The sequence below is a fragment of the Leucoraja erinacea genome, chromosome 19, assembly GCF_028641065.1.
Source record: "Leucoraja erinacea ecotype New England chromosome 19, Leri_hhj_1, whole genome shotgun sequence".
NCBI lineage: Eukaryota > Metazoa > Chordata > Chondrichthyes > Rajiformes > Rajidae > Leucoraja > Leucoraja erinaceus.
The window spans coordinates 17,118,896-17,144,218 of record NC_073395.1 but is presented as its reverse complement, the minus strand read 5'-3'; the positions used below and the strand labels follow the sequence as shown (position 1 = coordinate 17,144,218).

Sequence of the window (25,323 nt, the reverse complement as noted above, 5' to 3'; positions counted from 1 at the left end):
GAAAGCAGAAGAATAAAGGAGAGATAGCTATTTGTTAATCTTGACCACCATTCACCCAGTCCTGAAACGGATTGTTTCTACGTTTGTGTTGCACCATATGCTTCTAAGAAGTCGACATTGAAGCATGGAATAATCTCCACCCAACTATAGTTACCCAACCAGATGCAACTAAATTTAAAGTAGCTCTTTCTTCCCAATAACCCTTTCTGGCTTAAGCCCTCCCTTCACCACCTCCAGTTTAAATTCCATTTGGAATATTTTGGAGGACCAAGAAATCAAGAACCAAGGCAAATGGCGACCAAATCCTTAGGAATTGGTCTACTTTGTCTGTTAGGAGGAATCGCATTTCTTCAAGATGTAGAGTTTCCAACATGTTTGAAATCCACATTTTAAGCGTTTGTCTCGATGTATATTCACACATTAATATTAGGCCGAATGTTCACCCAACTTTTTCAATAGCTGACAACAACCTTAAGTGAAGATATATTGCAGTCGTTCATTTTGGAAAGGTGAAACCATGTTTAATTTTGATCATTTTAGTTCAAGTGGTTGTTAACAGACAAAAGGAAATGCTGTAGGGACGTTTGCCCTCTGCAAGTTGGTGGAGAGGTTCATATTGTGCCCTAACCCAGTTCACCAGGCGCAGTGTACGTGAACACGTGCTGCTGATATAAAGGTATATCCGCCTCAGCAGTCCCATTGCTGCAAAATCCCAGCCCATTGTCCTGGAAGTCCAGAGGGGAATCCTAAAGTAAGCCGGAACTCCTGGACCCGGAGATGGGTGCTGATGGAGATGGGCTCACCAGTAACCCCTGGAATTTGTTGTAGTCTATTAGTAGCTGCCAAGAAAATGAGGAGGGTTTTAAACAAGAAGCTAAAGCACTGACTCTAAAGTGCAGCAGAGCTGGAGTGTGGTGGTGAGCTTCTGTGTAGTCCTCTAATCCCCAATGAAACAAACTCATCCAGACATACAGCATGGAGACAGGCCTTTAGGCCCAATGCATCCACGCTGTGTTTTTATGAGCTGGTCCCATTTGTCTGTATTTGGCCCATATCCCTCTCAATATTTCCTATCCATGTCTAGATTCTTCACACATCATCATTGTACCCACCTCTACAACTTCCTCTGGCAGCTTGTTCTATATACGCACAACCCTCAGTGTGGAAAAAGTTGCCTCTCAGAACCCGTTAAAATCCTTCTCTTCTCACCTTAAAGGTATGCCCCCTGGTTTAAGATTTCCCTATCTCGGGGGGGGGGGGGGACCGACTTCATTTTAACAATGCCCCTCATAATTTTATATACACCTTAAGTTTATCCCTCAGCCTCCTAAGCTTTAGGGGAAGGAGGTCTCAGCCGATCATGCCTCTCTTCATAATTCAAGCCATCCTGATGAATGCTTTGTGCACCTTTCCAGCTTAATGACATCCTTAAAAGCAATTTAGACAGGTAAATGAATAAAAAAAGGTTTAGAGGAATTTCAGCAAATGGAACCAGCTTAGATGGGTCGCCTTGGTTGGCATTGATGAGGGGGGGGTTCCATGCTGTGTGATTCTATGGGTGAATCGCTGTAGAGTGACTGGATTGATGCAACAGAAATTGGGGAGCAAACTAATCCACAGCACACGTGATTATCTGCCCCAACAACCTGCTGTGTATATACCATTACTTAGTGCCTCAGGCCAGGAGCGCTCTTTGTTGCCTTTGATAATGGTGTCGGCACGGTGGCGCAACGGTAGAGTTGCTGTCTGACAGCTCCAGAGACCCGGGTTCAATCCTGACTATGGGTGCTGTCTGTACGGAGTTTGAATATTCTCCCCTTGACGTACATGTGTTTTCTCTGGGATCTCCGGATACCTCCCGCACTCCAAAGACGTATAGGGTTTGTATGTTAATTGGTTTGGTATGAATGTAAATGGTCCATAGTGTGTGTAGATAGCGTGAATGTGCGGGAATCACTGGTTGGCGCGGACTTGTTCAGCCGAAGGGCCTGTTTCTGCGCAGTCTCTAAACTAAACTAATGCACGTTTGTCTTAACTGCAGGTGTAGACCATGCACAAATGACGTACGATGGGCGACACTGGCATGCTGTCGATAAATGCTTCTGCTGCGCCCAGTGCCGGACTCCACTGCTGGGCTGCCCCTTCCTGCCGAAGCAAGGACAGATTTTCTGCTCCAAGGCCTGCAGCCTGGGTGAGGACGTGCACGCCTCCGATTCCTCTGACTCTGCCTTCCAGTCTGCGCGCTCCAGAGAGTCGCGGAGGAGTGTGCGCGTGGGGAAGAGCAGCAAGTCGGCGGACCAGTGCAGGCAGTCGCTGCTCCTCTCCCCCACCGTCAACTACAAGTGCCCCGATTTCTCCGGCAAGGACAACGATCCCCTGTCGCAGCAAATGGACGCCCTCAGCCTGACGAGGGGAGACTCCAGGCTCGGCGGCGAGCACTTCTGGAAAGGCCGGGTGGAGGCAGAGGGGGCGGAGGAGCAGGAGGAGTGGGCCGAGCACGAGGACTACCTGACCCAGCTGCTGCTGAAGTTCGGGGATCGAGGACTCTTTCAGCATCCCGATGAGGAGGGCAAGCAGTGCGAGCCCTGGTCCTCACACAGCGAGGCCAAGGGCAAGCTGGAGTTGGAGCTGGGCAGCCGTGACGCCCAGGGCTTGGGCAGCAACAAGTACGAATCCCACTTGTTCTGGGCTCAGTCCCAGGACAATCTGGGAGATTCCGCCTACGGAAGCCATCCAGGTCCCGCCAGCAGCAGGAAGATTCAGGACCTCGAGACAGAACACGGCGCCGTGGGCTACAAGCACGGCCAGAGCCCCTGGTACGATGACTCCTTGGAATGTCTGACCGGTGGGATGAAGGCAGCCGAGCAAGGTGTGCGTGATTCTGTGGATTCTCTGGCCCTGTCCAACATCACAGGTATTGTAGGCCCAATACTATCCTCCAGGGTATCGGTGGGTTATCAGTTTGAAATGTGAACAGTCATCCTTCGGAGAGATTATTTTAAAAATAGCCGGAAATTGTGGTCAGTGAAAATAGAAAGAAATAGTTGGAAAGTCGTCATTCCCTTCCAGTGTAAACATTTGATGGCATTACCACACTCAGACACCTCCATTCCCCTGCTGATTGAAATTAAGGCTTGGACAATACAATGTTGGTAAGATTCACTCAAAGGTACACGGCATCTTTAATACAATGAAGCAAGGTGCTTTGCTGGATAAAGTCAGGTGGAAGATTATGGTAGATCTTAAATCATGGTGGATCTAGGAGTGCAGATGCATGGTTCCATGAAGGTCGAGTCGCAGGTCAAAAAAAGGCTTTTGGCACATTGGCTTTCATCAGTCAGAGTATTGAGTATAGAAGTTGGGAGGTCATGCTGCAGTTGAATAAGGCATTGGTAAGACTGCATCTGGAGTATTGTGTTCAGTTCTGGGCACGTTTTTGGAAAGATATAGTCAAGCTTGAAAGGGTTCGGAGAAGAATTACGAGTATCTTGCCAGGACAAGAGGGTCTGAGGTATAGGGAGTGGTTGAGTAGGCTGGGTCTCTATTTTTTGTAGCGCAGGAGGATGAGGGGTGTCATCTTATAGAGGTGTACAAAGTCATGAGAGGAATAGATCAGGTGGTTGCACAGACTCTCTTGCCCAGAGTAGGGGAATCGAGAACCAGAGGACACGGGTTCAAGGTGATGGGGAAAAGATTTAATAGGATTCTGAGTGGTAACTTTTTCACACAAAGAGTAGTGAGTGTATGCAACTAGCTGCCAGAGGAGGTAGTTGAGACTGGGACTATCCCAACACTTAAGAAACAGACAGGTACATGGATAGGACATGTTTGGAGGGATATGGACCAAGCGCAGGCAGATGGGACTAGTGTAACTGGGACATGTTGGCTGGTGTGTGCAAGTTGGGCCGAAGGACCTGTTTCCACAGTGTATCACTAGCAGAAGCATAACAGAGAGATGGGGAGGTTGAAGGAAGGAATCTCAGCTGTTTAAGGCCTGGACAACTAACAGTACAGCTGTTATTCCTTTGGCAAGAAGTCATAAGATCACAAGGAATAGGAGTAGAATTAGGCCATTCGGCCCCAAGTCTACTCCACCCTTCAATCATGGCTGATCTATCTCTCCCTCTTAAGCCCATTCTCCTGCCTTCTCCCCATTGACTGACACCTCTTTCTAATCAAGAATCTATCTATCTGCCTTAAAAATGTCCATTGACTTGGCCTCCACAGCCTTGTGGTGGAGAAGAGTGCAGAACTGGAGAATTTCAGAAGCCCATGGGCTGTACAGGGATGAAAAGATGGAATATTTGCAAAGTGAGGTCTTGTAGGATGAGGAAGTTCGAGACTACTCACTGCAGCCACACCACAAAGCGGTGATTTACTGCTGCATTGTCTTGTACCATTTGTGAGCCAGAAAGTATTCTTTCATTGGGGCTTTGGGTACTTTGCATTAAACACATTCACCGTCACTGTACAAACTGGTTTTGATCTGTACAACCTGAGCAATGAGAGGCAGTGTTGGGGTTTGAATGGGTGGGTGACGCACTGTAGATGGTTCTTTGCCGAGGCCTGAAGGTACTATCATTCTCAGGCTAATTAATGATTTAAAAATAAAATGAATGATGCCTATATTTTACTAGTGTTGGGAGGAGATCTGGGTGATATTAAATGATCTGAGTGCCAGTGTTTGTCTGTGCAGGAGCCTCAGTAGATGGAGACAGCCAGCAAAGATCACCAGTGTTCACCCTGCAGGACTTCCAAGAAATGGAGAGCTGCGAGAAAATGAGTAACATGGGCACGATGAACTCGTCGATGCCCCGCGGCAGCACAGAGTCCCTCAAGAGCCTGACATCGGACCTTTGCCAGGTGGTGACGCCGGAGGTGACACAAAAACCCCTCTACACCCCAATGCTGAGACGATCAAAGTCGCAGATGAGACCGCAGCAAGTCAAGTTTTCAGATGACGTCATCGACAACAGCAACTACGAGGAGGTGGAGATCCGGCAAGCGCCGATGAGCGAACGAACGCGGCGCCGGGCATTCAACGCCGACGGGCGCAGCAACCGGCACCACCATCGCTGGCGACGGAGCAGGAAATCCCGGTCGGACAATGCTCTCCATCTGGCCGCGGATAGGAGATGTCCGAGAGAGAGACTTCATCTCCGCTCTCCCGAAGACTGTGACAAGGTAAATCAGCCTAAGGTCTCCCGCGATAGGCAAGCCTATCTTCAAAACCAAGACATGTACGGCCAGTACAGTCGCCACCCAGACTACGCATTAAACCAGGCAGTGGACAAGTTTCTTGGCCTGTACGGCGACGATGACGAGTCCTGGTGCTCAACCTGCTCCTCCTCGTCCTCTGATTCGGAAGAAGAAGGTTATTTCCTTGGTCAACCCATCCCACAGCCCAGAGCCCAAAGGTACCAGCTTTACACCGATGACCTTGCAGCAACACCGTCAGTGATGCCAGCTTCCACTACAGGACCACAGACCACGAGAGCCAAAAAGAAAAAGGGACATAAAGGGAAGAATTGTATCATTTCATAGGGCAAAGTTGGTGATAACTAAACTTGCACAGAGCGTTTCTGGAATCTGAATACAGATATGACTAAACCATCTGGTTGAGGCAACCTGTCAATGAATGTGGAATTACAGGAAGCCCAGGCTTAGAACTATTGGCATTGGGAATGCTGCACCACCTTGCAATCCAGAGTGGACACGTGCAAAGAAATGGTGTGCTCTCTACCTTCCAGGACAACACTTCATGCTGGATCTATGCTTTGTGAAAGCTTTGGACATTTAAACAAAATGTTTTTTCACTTTTGTTACTTTTTAATGATTTAAATGTGCTTCATATTATTATGGTATTAAATGTTCACTTACATTGAAGTATTTGCAGCGAGTCTGTATAGCAAAAGGGGTGAAGAAAGGCAAGCTGTGGTACAGCGGAATGAACTGTTGTCTTTGCCCCTCCTCCCCTCAATCCCACTCTAGAGGCATTGGAGGGGCTGTGACCTGCGATTTCATTTTAAAATGTTGGTATTTATAATGTAGCATTTAACAATTAAAGTTAATCATAATTTAACAGTGCAAATAATGTATATATTGTAAAGTTCAGATTATGAAACTGATATTTTTATATATCGTTGAATTGCAAAAAAAAAACCCATTTACGTTTGGTTGTATGAAATAGATGTAATGAAGTGATTGCAACATTAGGTCCATCCTTTCAATGACCCTCCTGTTAAACAGTGGCTCACCATTTTGTTCGTGAGGATGTATTGAGTTTAATACTTCTACATACAGCTTCTCCCATTTTTTTTAGTTCAATTACTTAGTGTGCACTAGTGTCAACTATTCCCAATTCCAGAAGTGTGCCCGAGATATTTGCTACGTTACCAGAGCTTATTGTGACTCAGATAGTGTAAAGAAGTATCAAAAGTGCTGTATAAATGTAAAGACTGGAACATGTGGTTGAATGAAATAAAAAAAATATCAAATAATGCAATTTGTTTCACTAAAATGCATTACATTCAATGAAACAAATAGTGGTGAAATTGTATATGTTTTTTTGTGATTTTAAAAAAATAGCTACATTGGAAATGCAAAAATCTGAAAATAAAGCTTTTATTAATTTAAGTTATTTTTTATTGGGTGTAAAAGACAGGAACCTGCAATTGTACCAACGTACAAAGAGCAGTTATACTCGATCCTGGCCATTAGGCTTGGAGAGTGGATGACAATGCATTAGAATAATTTTATTTAACTTTCTGGAATTGCATCTTTAAAATAACGAAGGATGGTGGATTCATCTCTTCTGCCCCCTTGCTGTTGCTCTTCCCAATGGTAAAGATCTGAAATGAATCACTGTATTATTTTGAGAACAGGACAATAGAGCATCTCACTACTTCAATGGTCATTTGGTCATCCTGTCAGAAGTGCGAAGACTTTCACATTCATCAACCTGAGTGAAGAATCAATTTGCCGCCACCCGCACTCTGAGGTAGTATTTGTTCTATAGAAAGTATGGATCACAGCTTTTGCTCGTCTCTGCTGCCGAAATAGTGCTGCAATTCAGACTGAAGGCGATGCATGTACCTAAATCGTCTCTACCCCCACCCCAACATCACTCCCCCTGTTGAGACATCTTCTTCATCATCCTAATCAGTCCTTGCCTTTTCAAACGCATGTAGATCCTGTTTCTCAGAATCCCCTCTGGTAACTTCACCACCACTGATATTATCTCGCTGCCCTGTAGTCCACTTGTTTATTCTTACAGATCTTCTTAAATAAATAGGCAACCCATGGTTAAGAAGGTTGTAAATATCTCTGCCAGAGCCCCATCAATTTCCAAAAATGTCCCACGGGTCACGCCCTGGAGGTTTATCTACTTTGTATGCTTTAAGACATTCAGCTCCCCCTCTTCTGTAATGGGGATATGTTTCACTATATACTATTCTCTTCCCTGAATTCCCTAGCTTCCATGTCCTCTATTCCCCTCCCGATTTCCCTTTTAAGTGTAGTCCAAGCTCCCCTACAGTTTGATCCAAGCTGTCTATATCTGAAATATGGTTTTTGTTTTGAGCAGTCACAATATACCATATCATGCTGTGTTCCCTACTTCTGCCAGCTTTGCCCTTCACTCTCGTCGGGACATGCTGGCTGTGAACTCTTCTGACCTCACTTTTAAAAAAGCCTTCCACTTGTTGAATCAGGCAAGTAGGAGGCTTTTCAACACGAGATGGTGAACCTGCAGGAATTAACAAGTTCCTGTTAAAGTGAAGGACAAGGCTGGCAGGATTAGGGGATGTTACCTGAAAACAGCCCTTCCCAGTCAACCTTTACAAGTTCCTCTCTAATGACATCAAAATGAGCCATGCTCCAATTTAGGTGTTGGGCTTGTGGACCAATCATATCCTTTTTCCACAACTAGTTTAAAATTAATAGCATTATAGGCAGCACAGTGGTGCAGCTGGTAGAGCTGCTGCCTCACAGCACCAGATCCAGGTTCAAACCTCTCTCTGATGCTGTCTTTGTGGAGTTTGCACACTCCCAGTGACCGCGTTGGTTTCCTCCTACATCCCATAGATGTGCCAGTTTGTAGATTCATTGGCCTCTGTAAATTGTGTCCAGTGAGGTAATAACAGCATGAATGGGTGACCGATGGTCGTGTGGAGTCATGAAGCCGAAGGGCCTGTTTTCATGCTGTATCTCATTACTAAACTAAATGATACTCACTTTGGGACCTAAAGTGCTCCACAAGTACACTCCAGTAACTTGCCCAGTTTCGTTTTCCAATAGGAGGTCCAGTGATGCCCTCTCTCTAGTAGGGCCACCTACATATTGCTTGAGCAAAACGTTCTGGACACATTACATTCCATCACAACCAAACCCTGAGCACTATGGCAGACCCAGTCTATATTAGGAAAGTTAAAATAACCAAACATTACATCCCTATTGCAGCTATTTGTGGCCATATTCACTCTTCCAATTCATGCTGATGGTTGTAAGCCCATCAAGATGACCACTCTTTGCTCTTTCTGAGTTCCATCTATATAGCCTCATGGGCCAATCTTCTTTTATAATTAGTTGTGGAAAATTGTAATCTGGAAAGAATCAGAGATTACTGGAAAGATCAGTGGCTTCATGAAAAGGAAATTGTGTCCAGTGAATTTATTAGAGTTTTTTGACGACATCTCGGCCATAGTGGATAGCGGGGAATCTGCTGGTGTGTTACACTTGGACATCTAGATAGCATTCAGCAAGGTGCCTCTGAAAGATAGGAGTCAGGTGTTGAAGGTAACATATTTGCATTGATAAAGGGTTGGTTAATGGGCAGGGAGTAGGAGGTGGGGATAAGGGAATCAAGTTTCAGATTGGCAACCAGTGGGGTATTACAGGGAACAGTGTTTGTGGCCACAGCCGTTTACAACGTATATTAATGGTGCAAATGTAAGGGACACTCGTAGGTTAGGCAAGTGTAAGAAAAGTTGGCAAATTGGGTAAAATGGCGGTAAATGTGAACTTAATCACTTTGGTAGGATGGGCTAAATTATATTTTTAAATGGAGATAAACTGCAGAAAGCAGCGGCACATGGTGAATTGGGGTCTTTGTACACAAAACACAGAAAGCTTGTACATCCATACAATGTTTCATGTGGGAAGGTTAATGAAATGTTGGGCCTGATTTCAAAGTAGGGATATACTTTACTTCAGCTCCATAAGACACATATGACCCCCATCAATAGCACTGTGAGCTTTTCTGGTCCCCCTACTTAAAGAAAGATAATTTCATTGGAGGTGGTTGGGAAAGGGTTCACAAGGATGGTTTCAGATTCATACATATTCAGTTCTGTGGAAAGGTTAAACAGGCCCAAGAGCAAGAAGCAGATTTACTGGACAATTAAACATTCACCAGGGCTGGACAGGGTAAATGCTGAAAGATATTTCCTCAGCTGGGTCAGTCCAGAGCCAGGGCTGAGAGCAATGGGTACATGTAAAGACTGAGATGAGGAAGAATTTATTCTGTTCAAGGGTTGAGTCCTTGGAACTCCCTCACTGTGCAGTAAACTACAGGGACTGACTCCTCCCAGATATTTAAGGCTGTGATCAATTTCTAATCAATAATGGAATCAAGGTATATGGAGAAAGTTAGGAAGACTGACTTGAGGAATGTTGTTTGAGCCATGAACCTATTGAACAATGGATCAGCCTGCTCCTTGTGGTCCTGTGGGCATTCTATTGTGCAGGTGTGCTTAGATATATCCAGGAAATGGAATAATTTCACCTTCATGGTCCACTCATTTCTTTCACATTCATTGGGAAACTTTGGTGTTAATTCAGATTCAGATTCAACTTTAATTGTCATTGTCAGTGAACAGTACAGAGACAACAAAATGCAGTTAGCATCTCCCTGGAAGAGCGACATAGAATAAATAAATCTATTTACATGCATACAGTCATAGTGCTTTTCCTGTGGGAGTAGTGTCCAGGGGTGGGTGGGGGTGATTGGCAGTTACCGAGGTACAGTGTTGAGTAGTGTGACAGCCGCAGGGAAGAAGCTGTTCCCGGACCTGCTGGTTCGGCAATGGAGAGACCTGTAGCGCCTCCCGGATGGTAGGAGGTTAAACAGTCCATGGTTGGGGTGAGAGCAGTCCTTGACGATGCTGAGCGCCCTTCGCAGACAGCGCTTGCTTTGGACAGACTCAATGGAGGGGAGCGAGGAACCGGTGATGCGTTGGGCAATTTTCACCACCCTCTGCAGTGCTTTCCGGTCGGAGACAGAGCAGTTGCCATACCATACTGTGATACAGTTGGTAAGGATGCTCTCGAAGGTGCAGCGGTAGAAGTTCACCAGAATCTGAGGAGAAAGATGGACATTCTTCAGTCTCCACAGGAAGAAGAGATGCTGGTGAGCCTTCTTGACCAGAGTTGAGGTATTGTGGGTCCAAGAGAGGTCATCGGAGATGTTGACCCCCAGGAACCTGAAGCTGGAAACACGTTCCACCTCCGTCCCGTTGATGTGGATGGGGGTGTGCGTGCCACCCCTAGACTTCCTGAAGTCAACAATGAGCTCCTTGGTCTTCTTGGAGTTAAGGGCCAGGTTGTTGTCAACGCACCATGCTGCTAGGAGCTGGACTTCCTCCCTATAGGCTGACTCATCATTGTTGCTGATGAGGCCAATCACCGTTGTATCATCTGCATACTTGATGATGTGTTAGTACCATGTACAGGTGTGCAGTTGTAGGTGAAGAGGGAGTAGAGGAGGGGGCTCAGCACACAGCCCTGTGGAACGCCGGTGTTCAGGGTGAGGGTTGAAGAGGTGTGCTTGTCTAACCTAACAGACTGGGGTCTGTTGGTTAGAAAGTCCAGTATCCAGTTGCAGAGGGAGGGGTCGATGCCCAGGTCACCGAGTTTGGTGATCAGTTTAGAGGGTATAATGGTGTTGAATGCTGAGCTGTAATCGATGAACAGCATTCTTACGTGTCTCTGTTGACGAGGTAGGAGAGGGCGGAGTGAAGTGCTGTTGAGATGGCATCCTCCGTACTCCTGTTCTTGCGGTAGGCAAACTGATAGGGATCCAGTGTGGGGGGTAGGCAGCCTTTGAGGTGTGCCAGGACCAGCCTCTCAAAGCACTTGGTGATGATGGGGGTAAGTGCAACTGGGCGGAAGTCGTTGAGGCTTGCCGCAGTGGAGTGTTTTGGCACCGGCACGATGGAGGTGGTTTTAAGGCACGTGGGGACAACTGCTTGGGCAAGTGACAGGTTGAAGATGTCAGTCCAGACGTCTGTCAGCTGCGCAGCACAGGCACTGAGGACGCGCCCGGGGATGCCGTTAGGGCCAGCAGCCTTACGTGCATTAGTCCTACTCAGTGCCACGTACACGTCGTAGGGGGTGAGTGTGAGGGGTTGGTGATCGGCAGGGAGCACAGCCTTGATGGCTGTCTCTAGATTGTCCCTGTCGAAGCGGCCATAGAAGTGGTTAAGCTCCTCAAGGAAGGAGGCGTTGCTGGATGTGGGGTGGTGTTGGTGGGTCTATAGTCCATGATGGCCTGGATGCCTTGCCACATGCGTCGGGGGTCGTATAATACCATATACGGCCATCCATTTGGTCTGATCTAACCATCTGAGCCAGTAAAGGTCCATTCATCATTATCCAAGCCCACCAAGGATTTTAAACAGGAAACTGAAGTCAAACTTTGGAAACCCAACTCAAAGGATTGCAGAACTACCCTTTATTTCAGCTATAAACAGAATCTTAAACAAACTTGCATTTTTATGTGTGAAGGAAATTTCTGCAATCCTTTGAACACAGGCTTGTGGAATTGGAATAGGATCACACATGTGCATTATAAGGATATAAAATCACATCCATAGGTATAGAGCAGAAAAGGCTGAAACCCAAGGACAAAGTTTAAGTTCAGTGGACAGAATAGGTAGGAGCACAGCAGGGAGTGAGGAAGGACTGACTGTTGGATTTAATTGCACATTTTAATGCTAGACACCTGCATTCAAGGCAGATGAACACAGCCAGGTTTCCATAATGGCTACCATGGTAGCCATTATGGAAACCTGGCTAATAGAGGAACAGAACCGGCAGCTTAATTTATCTAGTCAATAGTCAATAGTATATTTAATTGTCATTTGGACCCCTGGAGGTCCAAATGAAATGCCGTTTCTGCCGCCATACATTACACACAAATAGACCCCAGACACAACATAATTACATTTTACATAAACATCCATCACATAGCTGTGATGGAAGGCCAAACAAACTTATCTCTCCGCTGCACTCTCTCCCCCCCGATGTCAGAGTCAAAGTCAAAGTCAAAGCCCCCGGCTGGCGATGGCGATTGTCCCGCGGCCATCAATGCCACGCCGGGTGGTGCGAGGTCGCACACCGGGTCTTGGTGTTAAAGACCCCGGTGTGCGCTCGCATAGTCCCGCGGCCGTTCCAAGCCGCGCGGGGCAGTGGTGCTAGGCCCCGCTCCAGGAGCTCTTCGACCCCGCAACTCGGGCGGGAGAAGTCGCCGCTGCAGGAGCCCCGAAAAGCGGTCTCCCTCCAGGGATCCGCGGGCTCCCGGTGCCGCCGTCCGCAGACCCGCAGCAGCAGCCTCCGACTCAGCAGCAGCAGCGGCAGCGGCAGCGCTCCTCCACCGCTCCACCCGCTCCGGTCTCGGCCAGCTCCGCGACGGTGAGGTGAGTCGGCACCTGAGTCCCCGCCTTCTTCCTGTTGGAGGCCGCTCCTCGTTGCGGCCCCAACGACAACTGAGACCCGACGAGAAAAGGTCGGGTCTCCAGTGCAGGGAGAGATTCAAAAGTTTCCCCCCCCCCCCCCCCCACCCCACCCCACCCCCCCCCCCTATATAAAATTATGAGGCATAGAGTAGACAGTCACAACCTTTTTCCTCTAGTGATGGAAATGTCCAGCACTAGAGGACATAGCTATGAAGGTGAGAGGGGGAATGTTTAACCATAGAAAAATAGGTGCAGGAGTAGGCCATTCGGCCCTTTGAGCCAGCACTGCCATTCAATATGATCATCTAAAATCTGTACCCCATTCCTGCTTTTTTCCCCCCATATCCCTTGATTCCTTTAGTCCTCAGAACTAAATCTAACTCTCTTGAAAACATCCAGTGAATTGGTCTCCACTGCCTTCTGTGGCAGAGAATTCCACAGATTCACAAATTTCTGGGTGAAAAAGTGTTTCATCTCCTCAATGGCCTACCCCTTATTCTTAAACTGTGACCCCTGGTTCAGGACTCCCCCAACATTGGCAACATTTTTCCTGCATCTAGCCTGTCCAATTCTTTAAGAGTTTTATATGTTTCTATAAGATCCCCTCTTATCCATCTTATTTCCTGTGAATAGAAGCCCAATCAACCCATTCTTTCATCATAAGTCAGTCCCACCATCCTGGGAATTAACCTGGTGCACTCCCTCAATAGCAGTAATGTCCTTCCTCGAATTAGGAGACCAAAACTGCACACAATACTCCCTTAAAGGCGATATGCAGGACAAGTTGTTTTTACACAGTGTGGTGGGGGCTTTTAGACAGGCACATGGAAGTGCAAAGAATTGAGGGAAATGGATCATGTACAGACAGATGAGATGAGTTTAAGTTGGCTTCATATTTGGCACAAACATTGTTGTTCCTGTGCTGTACAGTTCTATGTTCTATGATGGTTTGTCTAGTAAGGCAGTAACTGAGAAATACAAACAGGATGATTACCTTGCTGGGATTGTATTATAGGCCCCCAAATAGTCAACAGGAATTAGAAGAGCAAAAATGCCAGGTTGCAAGCAGCTGCAAGACTAATAAGATTGTCATAGTAGGGAGATTTTAATATAGACTGGGACTGTCATAGTGTCAAGGGCTTAGAAAGGGTGGAATTTGTCAAATGAGTTCAGGAAAGTTTCCTCAGACAATATGTAGAGGGCCCTAGTCAGGAGAGGAGAAGACTTGATCTATTCTTAGGAAATTGGGAAGGACAAGGGACTGAAGTGTCCATGGAATCAGTGATTGCTGAACTATTAGTTTTAATATAGTTATGAATAAAGACAGGGTGGGCCCACAAGTTAAAATTCTGAATTGGGGTTAGACCAACGTTTAATGGCATTAAACAGGAACTTGCTTAAGTTGATTGGAATAGGTTGTTTGCAGGCAAAGGAACATCCCAAAAGTGGGACGTTTTTAAAAATGTGATGACAAGAGTTCAGGGCATTCATGTTCCTGTTAGAGAAAAGGACAGGGCAAGTGCAACTAAAGAAGCTTGGTTGACAAGAGAAATTGAGGCTCTGGTCAGGAGAAAGTAGGCATGGGACAGCTACAGGCAGCTGGGATGTAGACACAAAATGCTGGAGTAACTCAGCTGGGCAGTTGTGGAGGGAACGGTCTCTGCGGAAACAGAAAGAGGTGGAGAAGGGAAGATGTGGCCAGTAGTGGGATCCCGTTGGAGGTGGCGAAAATGTTGGAGGATTATATGCTGTATGTGACGGCTCATGAGGTGGAAGGTGAGGACAAGGGGGACTCTGTCCTTGTTACAAATGCAGGGAAGGGGAGCAAGAGTGGAGCTGTGGGTTATCAAGGAGACCCTAGTGAGAGCCTCAACAATAATTGAAGGGGAGAACCCCCGTTCCCTAAAGAATGAGGACATCTCTGGTGACCTGGTATGGAAAACCTCATCCTGGGCACACAGGTTGAGGGTGATGTTGTAGAGATGTATAATATCATGAGGGGAATAGATAGGGTAAAAGCACGGTGTCTTTTACCCAGATTAGGAGAATCAAGAACCAGGGCACATTGGTCTATTGAATATGGACAAGTTGGGCAGAAAGGCCTCTTGCCATGCTATATGATTATGGCTTTCTTAGAAGTTGAGCTGCACTTTGTTAAGATGACAGAGTAAAAGTATTTGTCCTTACAAGTATTCAACACATTCAGACTGTGGGATATAATGGGCCACTTTTGCTCATTTCTGCTTCAAACTTGGCAGTTAGTCAGAGCCCTTCAGTGTTTTGCTTGTTGTTGTTAATCTGTCACAATTCTTAACCTGAACCTTTTTTCAGTTTGAGGTTTTGCCTTTGTGTTGAACAGCTGTGAATGACATGATGTCACAGACAGTACATGTTAGGAACACTTAATTAGCTGGTGGGCAAGCTCCATCAAGAATATGTTTTTTGGTGATAAAAGAGGTAGATTAAGAAAAAGCCAGCTATTCAAAATCTGCAATTATGACAACACGAGTGAGTATGAGAGGTTGCATAAGGAATCCAAACTAATTAAAAGGGTGGGTGTTTGTTTGTTCGGTTGCAAAATAAAATGGGAAGTTTGTTACAAAATTAATGATGGAACCACAGAAGCATATCTACAGAAAAGAAACACATCTGGTGTGAATGTAACAGCATGCTTGCTTTGGGTGTAAGCTGCATTAAACAGATAGCTGAGTGTAAGCATGTGATTTTGCCTACCTATTGTAGTAAACAAGACAATTGTTTGCACATGCATATGGCTGCCTGTGTACATTCCATATGATTCTTCATAATCAAGCAGCAAGCTCTTAACATAATTTAATCCATCATTGCATGGAGCATTCATACAGCAATATTTATATGGATATGTTGCTGTGCTGGTTCATGAAATAGAGATGTAGCAAGCAATGAAGATGGCAAATGTTTTTCGCAAGAGTTTTGGACTGGACCGGGAAATCCTGCAGCAGATGTACAGAACAAGGATGAGACTATACCCAGAGTATTGTCCACATAAAGGCTGCAAGTGATGTGGAGCCAAAAGGGTGCAGATGAGGGACAAGTTTCTCAAAAGAGGATGGTGGGTATATAGTACGAGCCGCCAGCAGAGGTAGTTGAGGTAGATACCTTAACAACCTTTAAAAGACATTTGGACAAGTTCATGGATGAAAAAGGGTTAGATGCCACTATAGTATCTGCGTCACCTATCAACCCTGGCAGTGCATTCCATGCACTCACCACCCTCTGTACAAAAAAATGTTGCCCCACACATCTCCCTCAAACTTTGCTCCTTTCACCTTAAAGCCATGTCACGTATTTGATGTTTCCATCCTGGGAAAAAGGTTCTGACTGTCTACCCTATCTTTGACCCTCATAATTTTATATACTTCTATCAGGTCTCCCCGCAAACTGCGGCATTCTAGAGAAAACAATCCAAGTCTGCCCAAGAACTCCCTATAATTAATACCCCCGAATCGAGGAATCATTCTGTTAAACCTCCTCTGAACCCTTTCCAAAGCTTCCATTCTTCTGTAATGAGGTGACCAGAATGGCAGCGATATTCCAAATGTGGCCTAACCAAAGTCCTATCAAGCTACATCATGACATCCCGAGTCATCTACTCAATGTCCCAACATATGAATGCAAGCTTACTATATACTTTCTTTAACACTCAGAGCTTCTGTTCTATGCACAAAATTAAGATATTGTTTAAAATGATAATTGAAACATCCAAATATTCCTCAGTACTTAATCTTTGACACTATTAGTGTCATTATCAGAGATAATTGTAGGAGGGTATGGAGGGTTAAGGACAATGAGTTTCAAGGTCTTGGGAAGGAATAAGCACCAAGAATCATAGGAATTCCATTCTACTTTTGGGCAATTCCATACGTTTTGTTTTACACAGAACATGGTGGGTTCCTGGAATGAACTGTGAGATGTATTGGTGGAGGCAGATATGTAATTGCTTCTTTGGGAAGAAACATTAAACAGAGATAACGATCAAGTGAGACAGACCCTTACTCAGCTCGACCAACAGGCAAGCATAATAGCACAGACCAAGTTTTATTTTGCATTGAAACCAAATATTAACAGAAAATGTATTTTTTATTTCAATCTCGCAGTCAATCTTCCACATTATGGCCAGAAATGTATGGTGAACACCATTTGCTGGAATGTGACTAACAGCAATCATATTGCAAAGGACCTCTTCATTTGGGCAAATGGGGGGGGGGGGGGGAGGGGTAATATTCCAATAATTTAATTAATTTAAAAAACAGAAACTGCCAGATGAACAACATAAACTTTCACATTCCATTACAATGCTTGAACTTACTGGAATCATTTAATCAATATCACAGTGCTTTGTTCCCTCCACCTCCAACAGAACGAATGATCTGGCCTTAACAATGACTCACTACAGATTGAACTTTTCTTAATTGTTTCCTCATATATCACCTGTTGTCACCGAATCAGGATTTATCTTTCTTAAATTCATTCACTTCGACAGTAAAAGCAAAATTCTTTTCGTTCGTTAGTTCTTTTCATTTTAATACTTAAATTACAAATAAAAGGAATTGCTATACAGAAAACAAAAACATGACACTCAATTATGATTCTAAGCTGCAGTGCAGATGTGTAATTTCTAATTTATGTTTTTTTTTAAAATTTCTCATAATACAACAGAGATCTTATGATACAGTTTACTTGGTACTACGATTAGTTTAGAGATACATCGCGGAAACAGGCCCTTCGGCCCACCAAGTCTGCGTCGACCAGCGATCCCTGCACATTAACACTATTCTACACATACTAGGGACAATTTACAATTATACCAAGCCAATTAACCTACAAACCTGTACGTCTTTGGAGTGTGGAAGGAAACTGAAGATCTCGGAGAAAACCCACATGGTCACGGGGAGAACGTACAAACTCCATACAGACAGCACCCGTAATCAGGATGGAACTCGTGTCTGCTGGCGCTGTAAGGCAGCAACTCTACTGCTATGCGCCGTGCCGCTCTATGCAGCCAATATTTTATTTGTCTGTTGATCATCTTTCTAATTGGTGAATTCTAATTAACTGAACAAGTTAAACTGATTGGGAATAGAGTAGTTATGAGTGTTAATAAAATCACTTAAAGGAATATTCTAAAATCTGAATTTACAGCACCATTGTTAGTGTGGACATTTTTGACTTGTTTTAAGTGGTGATTCTCCTCAATATTATCTTGTGAATACTAACTGCCCTCATAAATCCTATGCAGGGACAATTCTTCATGTTCATTCCCAGATAACAGATGTAACAAGTGACTTAGTTTCCTGGCATAATCTGATCTGCCTCGCCAGGCATCTGCCCACATTGGTTCATGAGTGTAAATAGTCAGAAGCAATGGTGATTGGTTTCTCTGCTTTTCAAGGTATAATCCCTCCTCTAATATCTAGCCAACCACCAGATCATGCATCAATGTTATTCGTGCTATGTTCAGCTCACAACCAAATTGGAAAACATCTTACAAAATGAGTCATCAGGAGATTTTTTGTTTCTTCCTATTTTATCATTTCAGTACACAACCACAGAAGCTGCACAAATTTGTTAGTTCCCACATGGTGAGCTCTAAATAAAGTATCTCAAATCATTCTGTTTTACCAAATGGGCTGTTAACAATCTTGCATAAACAGTAAGACCTAACTGTGGAACCCAAGCCTGGGATATTCTTTTAAGTTTCTCCATTTGGATTACATGGTTTACATACACCAAAAAAAATAAATCCATTTAGCCGCCAATCCATACTGATCTCTGAAATGCACCCCAATTATGGACACCATTATGTAAGGAATAGATTCCGGAGGTCAATATGGATATGTTTCTATGTTCACCATACATTTTAAACATAATTTGCACTTCCATCATAAAGATAGTAAGTTTAAAGATATTCAAACAGTAGATGAAATCAGTTTACACCAGCATAGGCTGTGTTGCTAGATTCAAATTAATGTTAATTAATTGATCATAGTTTGTAACAAAAATGACTTTCAACAAAAGCAGAAGAATTAACAGGAGCCCAAGTCATGGAGTTATGATCTTCCTAAATGCTCTCCAGGAGCAGAATCATACTGGGTGATGAACGCTCTGAGTTCTTCAATGCATCGTTCTCCTATTTCACGCAAATTTTCTCTGAGTGCAAATTGTATTGTGTTTTCCAATGATGGGTCTTTGGCAATGAGCATTTGAACAACCATGCCAAACGTTTCACAGTCTTGTCCATAAACCTGAAAATAAAAAAAGAGTAGCAATATAAATTTTATTACTTTAGTGTAACATAATGTAATAAGTTTTTGAATTACATTCACAATAAAAATTCTATGACGTGTAATTTTGTGCAGCACATTTTAATTAAAATACCCTGTGCCTTCAATGTAAATGTTTTTTCCAGGTAAGTCAGAAGCATATGAATGTTTCTTTAAGGACGCAATGCCTAAAATTCAAGTAATTGGTTAGTTAAAGAGAAACAGAGTTAACATTTCAGTTTGATGACCATTCATCAATCTGATCAGCTGCCTGTGCTTGCTCCCTACAGTATTCTTGTAGCAGCACTTTTACATCTCGGTGGTAATAATTGGCCCCAAGGCCTGGCTACTGCATGCCCCATGAAGCTCACAACTGTCAAAGACCCTTTGACTGTCCTTAAATCTCTTTAATAGTCAGGCATTTAAAAAAAAACAGCTTAAAAATATTTAAATAATTAATAACATTAAAAAATAAATTTACTTAAAAACAAATCACTCAATATAAATTGAAAACAAAGATCAAGTAAAATAAACAAACCATTACCTGCACTTTGCTTTTTTTAAATCAAGATCAGTGATCCCATTCAAATTAAGTGCACCCTGCTCCCCAACTGAGTATATGCATGTTTTGCCACTGGAATTCAGCTGCGGAGCAATAAATCCGAGGCACCAACCTTCAGCTTGTCAATAACTTTTATTGCATGGTGCAGGTGTGGAAGACAGAAATGCGCTGACCTGTGACGAGGGCAATGCCGACACTCTCTATGGAGCTGCCAGCCAGGGGTAAGAAGGGTTCTGCCTTACAGAAAAATATGGAGGCCCTGTAAATGCATTATCAATAAACATTTTTGCATTGTTTTAAAATGCATTAAAATGCAGACCAGTGGAGCTGGAATAGTATAGTAGGAATAGTATAGTCCAAGGGCTGTCAATGAAAACCATAACATAACAGTTCGCAACCCATTTTCAAAAACGAATTTTCCAGCCTCGTACAGTATTTATTGACCATTCCTAAAAGCCTTGAGAGATTGTTTGACTCACTACTTGAGAACTCAAGCTCTTCAGGTGAAGGTGCTCTCAGAGCTGCAGGAAGTTACAGGATTTAGGCCCAGAAATAATCAAGGAATTGCAATATGTTGCGGTCAGAATGCTGTGTGATGTGAAGGAGAAACTGCAAGTGGGGGTGCGTGCTCTTGTCCTTTATGGAGCAGAGGCCATAGGTTTATGAGATACTGTTGGAGCAGTGTGAGCCAGTCACTGAAATGCATTTTGGTGTTGTTACCCACTGCAGTCACTGTGTGCTTGTGGAGGGAATTAATGTTCAGGGTAATTGATGGGGTGCTAATAAAGTGGGCTGCTATGTGCAGGATTACACAGAGCTGTTTTAGAGTTGTTGGCACAGCATTCATTCAGACAAATAAGGAATACTTGATCATACTCCTGATCTATGTTTGAAGAAGGTAGAAAGGCCTTTGGATGCTAGGGAAGTGAGACACTTACCACAGGATACCAGGCAGACCTGCTTTACTACCATGGTATTTAGGTTTCTGGTCCAGTTTAATTTCTAGTGACCTCCTAGAGATTGATGGTGGTGGAATTACACAATGGTATAATGACATTCGATGTTAAGGGTAATTGGTGATGGTTATGGCCTGGTATGTGTGATGCAGAGTTTACTAGCCATTTATCAGACCACATTTGAATGTTTAGCTCTTGTTGAATGCAGGCATCAGTTGCATTATTTGTTGAGAAGCAGCAAATAGAATTTAGCCTCATGCACTCTTCTGAAAACCTCTCCACTTCTGACATTTGATGGCAGGAAAGCCATTAATGAAGCATTTAGAGATTGTTAAGCCTAGTATATTGCCGTGAAGAACTTCAGCATTGATGCCTGGGATAGATCACCTCCATGTCCTTTATACAAGTATGACTCAACCACCAATGTGTTCTTACCCTCTAATGTTGCCTCCTTAGCTCATAGCACTGGGATTAATCTGGAGATTTCTACAATTCAGATCCTGATTTTTAACCTTTTACCCAACTCCCTATATTCATTCTGGAGGACCTCAACCTTTTTCGATTCTGGAGGGCCTCAACGAAATGCATTTTTCCCACCCAAGTGATTTCTGTCAATATGCACAATTACTTCTCGCCGCTGACCCCTCCCCACCGTTGAGAATGTTCTACAACCGCTCAGACACTTCCTGGACCTTGGCACCAGGGAGGCATTACACCATCCTAGAGTCCCACTTGTAGCCACTGAACCTCCTGTCTGCCCCCATGACTTTTAAGTTACTCATCTGTTGTCTGACTTCACCCTTTCTTGCTGTGCCACAGAGCCATGACCTGACTGCTGTTGCTGTTCTCCGAATGGTCATCCCCGCCAACAGTATCCAAAATATTATGCTTGTTTGAGGGGAATGGCCACAGCGGATTCTTGCACTTTCTGCCTACAATCTTTACCCTTCCTGATAGTCACTCATCTATTTTCTGCCTGCACCTCAGGTGTGACCACCTCACTGTAACTTTTATCTACGAAGCTCTCCGTCTCCGGGACCATCCTGAGGTTAATCTAGCTGCACCTCCAGTTCCCTCACGGAGTCAGTCAGGAGCTGCTGCTGGATGCACCTCCCCCATGTATAGCCCTCACCAACACTGGAAATGTCTCTGACTTCCCACATCATGCAGGAAGAGAATACCAATGCCCTAATTGCCATCACAATTGCACTTAGACTGAATAAAAATGTCACATAATTAAATATGTCCCCCTTGCTGCCACCCTCAGCCTCCTCATCGCAACCCCTTCGAGTCAAAGCCTCCAAGCTTATTCTCAAACACAGCATTCATCTCAACACACAGCATCTCCCAAAATAGTCACTCCGCTTGTGCCTACCTTCTTTTTATACACAAGGAGCAATCCAAACAAAACACACAGGTTTCTGACCAATTCCGACACCTGCAAAAAGTACCTAGAGTTTGTCCAGGTCAAGGTTCAATGGTTTCAAATTTGGAATCCAAGTTACCCAGACTAACTAAAATGAATACATTTACTTCACTACTTTATGGAGCAAAATAAAAAGCAAAGATGAGAAATAATGTTGGTGCATTATAACCCCATATAATATATGGAATATTAAGAATCACGAAGCAACCAGTAAAATGTAATGCTTTGTTGTAGACCACCCACGTTGCATAATTTTGAATCATAAACTGCTTCACTTCCAAACAGTACTCAAGTGTTCCCTGGTGAAAAGTACAAGAATGATGTGGTTCTTGACCAATGGCATTGCAAATAACAACTGTCCAATTTGTTTTGAAAACATGAGGTTTTCATTTCCTGAAAAATTCATTTAAAAAAAGGATTTAATTAGGATGCAATAAAAAAATGTAGTTAACAAACAATGAAAAACATTGATTCATAAAAAACTTTAAAAAGCTTTAGAATTGGACAAAAATATAAACTAAACAATGGTAATGCTCTTTCTAGGTTAACCTTTCCTTTTAAACTTGCGTTATATAAAACCTTATTGTGCTACATTGTGAATTGTTGGCTACAGCCCACAGAACAAATTATTTAACTACTTTTCAAGTATCTCTTGTTGTAATGTTCATGTTGTTTAAATTATCTTGATAGTCCATCACTTTTATAAAAATGTTCTTTTCTTGGTAGTTATTATTTTCTTGCAAAACATAAATGTCTTAGTCATTGAAGTGAATTTATTCTGGAATAAAATAACAGACTCTTTGCTGTTATTTGCCAATCAAACCACATGTGCTTTAAACCTAAATTAGCTATTTGTACTGTGGGCTACCAGAATCAACTAAAATATAATTAGAACAACAAACCTCACAGTTTATCTGCCAACATAGCTGGCAGTCTCTGCGGAAGTTATTTAAGACTTTCTTCTAGACACTGGAAAGCAATTATTTTTAAAACCGAATCAAGAGTACCGAAATTCTAAAAAAATCAAATATTTACTTTATAGCCACTTGTACTTTTGGCTGCCTTTAAATGTTTCTAAATTTGTTCTGCCAGCATATTGGATTCTTCCTAAACTTCTATAAACCTGCAGCGCATCATTTAAACATTTTCAGCTAAGAAAACACAAAGTTAACTTCCTTGCAATTAAAAATTATCTTTAAATCAAATACGTATAAAGAAAACAGTATATAATAAAATGATACCACTTGTTTCATGTATAAAAAATGATTTGCTCAAACATGAAATCACTTTGGGTTTAGAAAATTATAATACCTCACAGTGGCACAAAAGTAGTTACACGCCAGAGAACCTGGTTATATTTTGACTGTCTGTATGGAGTTTGTACGTTCTCCCTGTGACCGCGTGGGTTTTCTCCGAGTGCACCGGTTTCCTCCCACACTCAAAGATGTATACGTTTGTAGGTTAATTGACTTTGGTAAGTTGTAAAATTGTCCCTAGTGTGTTATAGGTTAATGTGCATGGTGATAGCTGGTTGGCACAGACTCAGTGGTCCGATGAGCCTGTTTTCACCTTATATCTCTAAATGAACAAATAATGAACTCTAAAGAATTGAAATAAATTTAGGAAGTGACAGAGAGCATTTGCATCATTGTATTTTTCTCCCTTTCTTTCAAATATACATCTTCCTAAAACATAGATTTTCCTGACACAAAATCAAAATCTTAACCTTTTACAGAACAGTATCGATTAACTGGTAAATTGGGCATAGCAATGGCAGATGGAATTTAATTTCGGCAAGTGTGAAATGATGCATTTAGCATTTTTTATGGTATGAATGCGAAGGCCCCAGGTACAATTGAGCTACACCTCGATCCTTTTGTTGAAGTCTATGGATCTCGAGATATGACGGCACAGATGGATAGATGGTGAAGAGGATCCTCTTGTTTTTTACATATGTATAAAAAGCCTGGATTTTCTATAAACTGACTTGCCATTTTGTGGCCCCTTTTGGCCCTTCTAATCACCTGCTTTTGAGTTCTTTCTTCCTTTCATGATATTCCTCAAAGCCCGTGATTCCATCCTCTTAAACCTTACATGCGCATCCTTTTTCTTTTTGACCAAATGTACAACCTCTTATGTTTATCCAAGGATCCCTTACTTTGCCATCCTTATCCCTCCTCCTCACTGGAACACGCGGTTCTGAGCTTCAATCAACTGGTCTTTAAATAACTTCCATTTGTCAGATGTAGACTTAGCAGGTGTAAGTTACAATCAGTCCCAGTGTACCCTCCCGAGCTCGTGCCTAATACATTTTACTGTTTGCCCTACTCCAATTCAGTACTTTCCCGTAAGGTCCAGCGTTCTCCCTATTCAAAACAACCTTTAAAAAAAGCTGAAGTAACTCTGTGGGACAGGCAGTATCTCCAGAGAGAAGGAATGGATGATGTTTTGAGACCCTTCTTCAGACTTATGTCGTTTGATCACAGTTGTGATACCTTCACCATTCGCCAACATTACAACAAGAAACTGACAGCATTAATTATACACATATGCATAAGCAGTTGTCAGGGATTTTTTGCCCTTCCAAACATCTTTGGAATAATTATCATACCTCAGTGAATTAATGAGAATGCTGGATATTTAACAACTATTTCTGCTGTTAAAAAGTCATTAAAATATTGAACTTTGTTGCACGTTTTAAAATGGCATTCTACCTTGGTTTTGCTTAAACTTCCTGCATATTCTTTACACTGCGAATGGCTCGATAGTAATCATGTATTGTCTTTCTGCTGACTGGTTAGCAAGTAACAAAAGCTTTTCATTGTACCTCGGTACACGTAATAAACTATACGGAATTGATGTCAGAATTTATAACATGGGTGCATTAAAAGATCTATCTTTACCTTTTTTTTTCCTTTCATTATTTGGAATGGATCCATCAAATTCTCCCTTAATGTACCATTTCTCATAATTCATTTCTAATAACCTTTTCTCAGAGACCACCTATATCTGGTATCATCTTCATTAATCAGTTGTATCTTGTCCCAGACCACTGTACCTTTATCCAAAAATACATTTTCCACATACAAGTTAACGAGCAGCTCAGAGTTATTTTAATCCTCATGAATCAGAAGCAATTCATAACAAAATAATCGTCCAATCACTATTTTCAATTTGTTTTTAATTTAATTACTTTATATACATCTTGATATCTGGAGATCACTGCATCAGGATTTTTTTTTGTTACAAAATACTAGACATGATTAGAAACCTGTGTGAATGCAACAGGAAGGTATCTAACCAATCTATATACAATTACAGCATCGTAACACCATCATGTTGG

At 43.1% G+C, this 25,323-nt stretch overlaps 2 protein-coding genes across 11 annotated transcripts in view; one reads left to right on the top strand and one right to left on the bottom strand.

The window, feature by feature from the left end:
- Positions 1-6,501, top strand: part of LOC129706274 (prickle-like protein 1) — a 108,521-nt gene extending 102,020 nt beyond the window's left edge. For all 6 annotated transcript variants that reach the window (XM_055650456.1, XM_055650455.1, XM_055650457.1 and 3 more), the window contains 2 exons: positions 2,042-2,914; positions 4,697-6,501. In XM_055650456.1, coding sequence (XP_055506431.1) covers positions 2,042-2,914; positions 4,697-5,544 — 1,721 coding nt within the window. In that variant the 3' untranslated portion in view covers positions 5,545-6,501. The remainder of the gene's footprint in view (positions 1-2,041; positions 2,915-4,696) is intronic.
- Positions 6,502-16,792: 10,291 nt separating this feature from the next.
- Positions 16,793-25,323, bottom strand: part of pphln1 (periphilin 1) — a 73,971-nt gene continuing 65,440 nt past the window's right edge. For all 5 annotated transcript variants that reach the window (XM_055650431.1, XM_055650433.1, XM_055650429.1 and 2 more), the window contains one exon: positions 16,793-19,018. In XM_055650431.1, coding sequence (XP_055506406.1) covers positions 18,824-19,018 — 195 coding nt within the window. In that variant the 3' untranslated portion in view covers positions 16,793-18,823. The remainder of the gene's footprint in view (positions 19,019-25,323) is intronic.